General features: G+C 43.5%; 1 protein-coding gene across 5 annotated transcripts in view; it reads left to right on the forward strand.

Moving 5' to 3' along the window:
• The window catches only part of arhgef49 (Rho guanine nucleotide exchange factor 49), a 562,666-nt gene extending 554,165 nt beyond the window's left edge, over positions 1-8,501 (forward strand). For all 5 annotated transcript variants that reach the window (XM_073046112.1, XM_073046111.1, XM_073046110.1 and 2 more), the window contains one exon: positions 67-8,501. In XM_073046112.1, coding sequence (XP_072902213.1) covers positions 67-883 — 817 coding nt within the window. In that variant the 3' untranslated portion in view covers positions 884-8,501. The remainder of the gene's footprint in view (positions 1-66) is intronic.
• Positions 8,502-8,523: the final 22 nt, after the last annotated feature.

Raw genomic sequence — 8,523 nt, forward strand, 5'->3', positions numbered from 1 at the left:
TATTGGAAACGACTAGTCGGCACTGTTTGTTGTGCACTAACCGAATGTTCTGTTGATTGCTCTCAGGATCTTCTTGGACGTGTCGCAGAATGACAATACTGCCCTGCGTCGCATGAACCTGCGTTCCTTCCTGATGGCACCACTGCAGCGAGTAACCAAGTACCCACTGCTGCTGAGCCGGATCGGCAGCTCAACTCCGGAGCTGCACCCGGACCACCGGGGCCTGCGGGAGGCCAAGAGTCGGGTGGAGTCGCACCTGGAACACATCAACATGAAGAGCCGGCAGGAGGGCGCACCGCTCTGGAACTTCCGCTCGCTCCGGCGCGGGAGCCGGCGGCACCGAGAAGCCGCTGACCTGGAGCTGAGGGAGGTGGCGGTCCGTGCGGTAGGGTGGCTGCGAGAGGAGACACGCTTTGCGATGGAGGGAACACTTCAGTCCTCACAGCCTGGCGACGGCCAGTGGTCCAAGAAGGGGAGCAGGTCCCTCAAGTTCCAGAGCCTCCATGCTCTGCTGCTGGTCAACAGGGCAGACCCTGAGCCCATACCTGGCCAGAAAGGCTTGTCACCCAGTGGGAGCGGACAGGAGGCACCACGGGACGTCGCGCTGGTGCTGATCCGGGACAAGAGCGGTGGCAAGTTCTCCCTCTTCCGGCGGCCCCTCCACCTGGGCAACTGCGTGGTGTCTTCAGATCCTGACTGTGACGACACCTTCGAGCTGCTGGAGATACCCAAGGAGGTGTTTGTCTTCCGCGCCGCAGATCGGCCACGGACCCAGCACTGGTTCCAGCTGGTTAAAGGCTACTCGCAGGATCTGGGCTCCTGGCGCAGGAGGCGCAACGCGCTTCCCAACATCATGATCAATGCCACCTGCAGCCGGGCCTGAGTCTCTGGGGGCAGATCTCTCCGAACGACAAGTCATCGCTTACTGAAAGGAGGGCAGTGCGCAGGAAGGAGGAGTCTTGTGGGGGGTGGGGGTCGGGGCGAAGTTTGGTCAGGAGTTTCTCCATCTGAACCGCTATCCACAACTGTTGGTATGTCCAGGAGTCCCCAGGAGCTAAGATTTAATCTTGCAAGTAAAACTCAGAGCTGGGGAATACAATTAAAGAAAATCTCTGCTTTGAAGTTGTAAAGTTATCAGAGAAGGTTTGTGATTCAGTGTCACCCCGTCAGACAAAGAGCAACACACTAGGTGGTGGAGGAACTCAGCAGGTCAGGCTGCACCAGTGGATGGAAATGGACAGTCAGTGTCTCGGGTAAACGCCTTCATATGGTGGTATAGATAAAACATGTACCATACAGCACAGTACAGGCACAATGTTGTGCCAATCTTTCAACAAACTCTTAAGATCAATCTAACCCTTCCCTTCCACATAGCCCTCTATCTTTCTTTCATCCATGTGGCCATCTCATAAATGTCCCTAATATATCTGCCTCAACCAGCAGCCCTTGCAGCACATTCCCTGCACCCGCCACTCTCTGTGTGAAAAACTACCTCTAACATCCCCTTTTATCTTCCTCTAATCACATTAAAATTAATATTAGCCATTTTCACCCTGGTAAAATGGTGCTGGCAGTCCACTCTATCAGTGCCTCTTATCATCTTACCTGTATGAAGTCACCTCGCATCCTCCATCGTTCCCTGGCTCACTCAACCTATCGTCATAAGACATGCTCTCTAATCCAGGCACCATCCTGTGGCGAGTCTTTCTGCACCCTCTCTAAAGCTTCATTGTCCATTCCTGTTTGTGGGAGTTTCCTGTGCACAATTTGGCTTGCTCCCATTTCTTTCCTGACAACCGTATCTACACTTCAAAACTATTTCATTGACTTTAAAATGCTTCGGGACATTTTGAAAGACAGGAGAGATTTCACAGCAACTTGAAGGACAACCTTTTTTGACACAAGGGGTGATTCTGTGGAATCAGCTGCTAGGGGAAGTGATTGAGGTAGGTACAGTAAGAACGTGTAAGGGACATTTGTACAGGCATATGGATTGGAAAGGTTTATGGGCCAAATGAGACTATTTTGGATGAGGCATCTTGGTCGGCATTAACTAGATGGGCCGAAGGGCCTGTTTCTGTGTTGTATGGTCTATGACAGTGACAGAGGAAGACATGAGAAATATACTACTTAAACAAACATGTTCAGGAATAATAGAAAATAATTTTTTACATATTGTAATCATTCCTTGCCTCTCCAGATTTAGCTCGCAGTGGTGACCAAAGATTAATCTTCATTTCCTCGAGACTCCAGATGCCTGCTGGGTTGGGAATGTCAAATGAGGGGATGGACGACAGGTTTGGGGAAGTAGGCTGGGGGGGTAAACTTTTATACATTTAAGGAAAAAAATGGAATTTTGCATCCTGAACTTGCTGGTGGATGTAAACTTTGCACTGGCAATGTAACAACACACACTGAACCATACTGCCCATGGAGTTTGGAACTTTGCACTCAACAGCTCAATAGTGGTTGATTATAAAAGCACTCCTTGTTTATTTATTTAACCTATGATGTACTTTGTGTTTGCCTCTCTGTTCCGGGAGCATCGTTCAAACCTCACATGGTTAATTTTAACTGCTTGCATTCATGTGATCGCAGTTTCAGTGTTTGACTCTCAGTACTATCCCAGCTTATCACAGCCAGTCTCTGAAAGCACAAGTAGTTGTGACTTGAGTCACGTGTTTATTTATTTGCCTTTGTTGTTAAATTATTTGATTCATGCACTCAGCGGCCACTTTATTAGGTACACCTGCACACCTGCTCAGTAATGCAAATATCTAATCAGCCAATCATATGGCAGCAACTCAATGGTCAGTTCAGTTGCTCAGACCAATGGGGAAGAAATGTGATCTAAGTGGCTTTGACCATGGACCTTGGTGCCAGATAGGGTTCAGAAACTGCTGATCTCCTGGGATTTTCACACACAAGTCTCTAGAGTTTACAGAGGATGGTGGGGAAAGCAAAATAGAGTCCAATGAGCAACAGTTTTGTGGGTGAAAATGCCTTGTTCATGAGAGAGGTCAGGAGAATGGCTGGAGTGCTTCAAGCTGACAGGAAAGCTACAGTAACTTAAACAACTACGTATTACAACAGCGGTGTGCAGAAGAACATTTCTCAACGCACGACATGTCGAACTTGAATTGGATGGGCTACAGCAGCAGAAGTCCGTGAACATGCACTCATCAGGTACAGGGAATAGCTAATAAAATGGCTACTGAGTATATATTTTACAACTGTCCTCGGAATGCTATCAATGTATGTATGAGTGCTTGGTATTTACCCAGTTAGAACTGTGTCCAGGAATGTTTTCCAGTTAAATTCGTGCTCCAGACCTGAGCTGGCATAAAAAGTGGCCACAGGGAATGGGCCAGTCTTACCTTTAAATGTCTTCTATGTAAGTGTTATCTCTGTTGTTCTACTGAGCATTGAGGGCATGCTCTTTTAGCACCAGAATCTGTGGTGACACTTGCAAGCTTCCCCAGCACACCCCAGGGCTGTGTTGGTTGTTATCACAAATGATACATTTCACATGTGATAAATAAGTCTAAATATCTGAGCAATATAAATGGTTGCCACCTCACCAGCTGGGCCACAAATGGAAGGAAATTGGTGATGCTGGGGGTTTAACTCTGTGTTGATTGGGTGGCTGTTTTGGTGTTGAATGTTGTAGTCTTCCTCCTCAACAGTAATATTCAATGAGCACAAAGACGTTTATAAAATAATTATAAACCTTCACACACTCTTTACTATATTGTTTCCAGCTCCTTGTCTAGATGTACTTCAGATTGCTGCTATAAATCCCTAAGGTCTTGGTGGGGGAATTCAACACAAATGCTGGAAATCCAGAGCAACACACACAAAATGCTGGAGGAGCTCATAGAGTCAGGCAGCATCTATGGAGAGGTATAAACAGGCAACATTTAGGGCTGAAACTCCTGTCCTGATGAAGGGTTTTGCCCTGTAATGTTAACTGTTTATTCATAGCCTTGATGTTGCCTGACCTGCTGAGTTCCTTCTGCTTTTTATGGAGGAATTCAACACCACATAAACTATTTACATAGATTTCTCTCATTAAAGTGGGATGGTTCTCTTAAAATGTGTATGCAGTAGTGTAACGCTTAAAGTTTTGGACCATTCTCTAGTGCCTGGATTATTTATCTTGAAAAGTAAGTTCAATGGTAGCTACAGGTTCAAGCAGTTAAATAAATCTGACATCAAATATAAAACAGACCATAATAAATACCTATCTGATTCACTATTGCTCTCCAAGGGAAGAAATCTTGCCCTTAGCTAGGGAGTGCCACTAATACGCTGATTTGATATGAGCAGTTGCAGAGATGCTTCAAAGGGATATGGAGAGACTAAGTGAATGGGCGTGCAAGAAAGGGAACAGGAGGGAAAATTGGCTGGTGGGATTGTTCTGCTACAGGCTAGTAGGGGCTGAAATAGCCTGTGTCATATTAGTAAATAAATAGCAAAGTTGGTGGATGTAAGTTCGATTGCAGCATTCAAGAGAAGTTTGGGGTGTCTGGAACCAAGGGTTATAGCTTCAAAATAAAGAGTCACCTGTTGAGTATATGAATGTGAATACAGTTCCTTACTTGGAGAATGAGTCCTTGGAATTCTCTGCCCAAGATCTCTATGGAGGTTTATTTGCTCAGTATATGTAAGACACAGGCTGGAGATTTTTGAATATTAAGATTCAAGAGCAATTGGGCTGGGGAGTAAAGCATCACTGAGGTAAAATACTAGACATTATCTTATGGGCCAGATAACCAACTCCTGCTCCTAGATCTAAACCCTAAATACCCACATTTCACCATCAAAAAGGAAAAACAATTAGGATTTTTTTGATTCACAATGCATTGATGTCACTGCCAAAGTCGGCATTTAATTCCATCCATAACTAGCCCTGAGCTAAAGAGCTGGAAAGGGGATGGGGTTTACAGGTATATCTAGAGCAGTGCAGATGTGGGTGCCAGATACCCTTCCCTGAAGAACATCAGAGGGGTTTTTATATGACAAACCTTTTTATTTGCATTCTAGATTTTCATTCATAACTTCAAAATATACGCAAATCAAATTTTAACACCCCAGACATCCAGTCGCATTCATTTCTTTGACTCAATTGTCCATGGTTCTGGGTGCTTGTATAGAAATATGTTCACTGCACTCCCACCCTACCTTCATTCTAAATACCTCTCTGTGTATTTAGCAAGGACTTGAATTTAAACACAAACTTTAACATAGTCAAAAAACTCCAACAATTTATGTTTTATATAAGTGGAGCTAGGAATTTATAAGGAAACTATAAATTGAGGTGGAGACCAAACTCCATTTACACCAGCCCAAAATTAACTTTTTCAAATACCGTGTAAATATTCAATTACTAATTCATTTATTGATGAGCACATTGATCGTATAATCAATAAATCAAATGGTTTACAAATCAGTTAAGAATTCTTTCACTGTTCTACCAAGTTCTCGTGGTTTCCAGCTCTACTACCTCAACCATTCTTCATAATGAGTTTAACTGTTGAGTGTTATTGATATTCGTTGTCCATCTCTGATTGTCTCTAAGAAGATGTTGGTGAACTTCCTTCTTAGGGTTAGTGAGTTGTGGGCATGCTATGTTGATGCCGAAATTGTGGCGACGCTTGTGGACTGCCCCCCAGCACATCCTTGGAGCATTCTCACAAACAGTGCATTTCACTGTATGTTTTGATGTGCATATGACAAACATAAGCTAATCTTTATCTTTTCTTGAGCAGTTGCCACTCCTCTGCTGAAGGCATTTGGAAGTAAATTGCAGGCTTCAGACCCAGTGAGTTAAACAATCATATGTCAGGTGAGGGTGATATTAGTGTGTGGAAAAGATTCACAAGAATGCTACTAGATGGAAAATGAATGCTGGCATTGACAGTGACATCAATACGCTGTAACTAAATAGATAAAAATCCTAATTGGATTTCCATTTTGATTGTGAGATGTGGGTATTTACATCAAGACCAACACTTACTGTACCTTGAGTGAGGTGATTTGCTAAGTGAAACGGAAGCATGATAGACCATTTAACCACTTGCACTTATCCCTCCATTCGATAAGATAATGTCTATATGTTCCGATTAGATATCCTCAACAGGTTACCCTTTATTAATGAGCATGTGACAGAGTAGGTAACAGGGAAATAGGATTAATGATTAATGCCTCTCAGGGCCAACAGGCCAAATGTCTTAGGAACTATGATTCATGCAGGTGAGTCACTGTCACTGCTACATTGAGCAGGTAACCAGAGCCCTGCACCACTGAGAGGCTTGAGCTTCAGGGACAGATCCCTCCATAGTTTTGTACATTGCAATGCCAAGTCGAGAGATCTGTCCTTCAGGTGAACACAATGCTCTCCAGGGCAATGTTCTACCTTATGTAAGGACTATATAAATGTCAACAAAACAACAAGGCAAATTCCTAAACCAATTCAGTCCCAGCAAAACAAATTAACCAGGTCATCGGAAACAGAAGAGATTGCAGATGCCAGAATCTGAAGCAGAAAACGAGCTGCTGGAGGAACACAGCAGGTTAGGAAGTACCTAACTTTGGCCCTCAACAGTCAGCTGACTTTGATCAATTTAACCCTTCCCTCCCACATAGCTCTCCAATTTTATTTCATCCATGTGCCTATCCAAGAGACTCTTGAATGTCCCTAATACGACCACCCCAGCAGCATATTCCACGCACCCACCTCTCTCTGTGTTTTTTTAAAAAAAAAACAACTTACCTCTGACATCCCTCCTATACTTCATTTCAATCACCTTAAAATGATGCCCCTCATATTAACCTATTGAAGGGCAGGGACCATTCATTTGGATTAACCTGGTCATTTACTTAAGTAGTGTGTGAGACATCATTGTAGGAACTTGGGCAGACATTTTCCCCAACATTAGAGGACTTGTTGAACCAGATGTTGGAAACTGTAAAGCACTAAAGTGAAACACAGGGATTCTACAGATGTGGAAATCCAGAATAACACACACAAAATGCTGGAGAAACCCTAAAGAGTCTTGGCTTTAAATGTCAACTGATTTCATTCCACAAATGCTGCCTGACCTGCTGAATTTCTCCAGTATTTTGTGTGTGTTCCCCTGGATTTCCAGCATCTGCACAATCTCTTGTGGTTATTAGAAGAATAAACAGTTGACGTTTCGGACAGAGTGCCTTCATCAAGAGTGCTTAATCAGTGCTTCCTGATGAAAGCACTATGGTGTGCCAATAGTTCCCACACTTACAGCATCACCCTGGTGTCTCCTTGGTGTAGGACCACCTTGAACACCCAAATTATTACTGCGTGATCACAATGAAGAGCAGTTTAGTGTGGTCAAAAATGTCTAAAAACATCTCCAAATCACAAATTTCTTTCTTCGTGCCTTAAAGAGCAGGGGTGCAGCAGGCAACCATTCAGCAGGTCAGGACTGTGGCACTGTTCTGTTCGATCATGCCTTGTTTCTGTTACCTGTGACCAATTAGTTTCCATGCCTTACATACTTCTCTTATTAACTTGTACATATTGCAACTCAGTATGCATGCTAAGGGGAATCTACTAGTGATTGTTGTTTAAAGAAAGACCACATTTTGGGCACATACAGTCAGTGGCCACTTTATTAGGTACACCTGCTCATTAATGCAAACATCTAATCAGCTAATTTTGTGGCAGTAACTCTGCACAAAAGAATGCAGGCCTGGTCAAGAGGTTCAGTTGTTCAGTCTAAACCTCAGAATAGGGAAGGAATGTTATCTAAATGACTTTGACCATGGAACGATTGTTGGTGCCAGAGTGATTTGAGTATTTCAGAAACTGCTGACCACCTGGGATTTTACAGGGAATGGAGCAAAAAAGCAAAAAAAAACATCCAGTGAGTGGCAGTTCTGTGGGCTAAAATGCCTGGCTAAAGAGAGACGTCAGAGGAGAATGGCCAGACTGGTTCATGATGGGAAGGCGAAGTAACTCAAATATCCACACGTTACAACAGTGGTGTGCAGAAGAGCATCTCTGAATGCACAACATGTCAGACCTCAAAGCAGATGGGCTACAGTAGCAGAAGATCCCAAACATACAAAATCAGTGGCCACTTTATTAAGTACAAGGAGGTACATAGTAAAGTGGCCACTAAGTGCATATGGCAGCTTCTAGTATGTCGAGTCTCTTCAGACTCTGGTATCTGAGTCATGCACAAATAGATGAAGTAACATTGCCTATCAAGTCAAAAGCAGAGATTTGGGCTGTTGTTTGCAGTGATGCAACTGTAGACTTTTAATCCTGAAACCTCAAGCTCATGAGAAATTAACCTGTGAACTGTGTTTTAACTTTGTAATTTATTTTTTCTCCATAATTTTTATACCATTGCCAGAGGGGGATCTTTATGAAAAACGCAAGCAAAACAATGATGAGGTGTGTATAGTGTATTATTGTGGATCTTAATAACGATTAAATAAAAGCAACTCTGAAAACAAAATCTGCATCTTCTTCAT

Source organism: Hemitrygon akajei, chromosome 5 (assembly GCF_048418815.1).
Source record: "Hemitrygon akajei chromosome 5, sHemAka1.3, whole genome shotgun sequence".
Lineage (NCBI taxonomy): Eukaryota > Metazoa > Chordata > Chondrichthyes > Myliobatiformes > Dasyatidae > Hemitrygon > Hemitrygon akajei.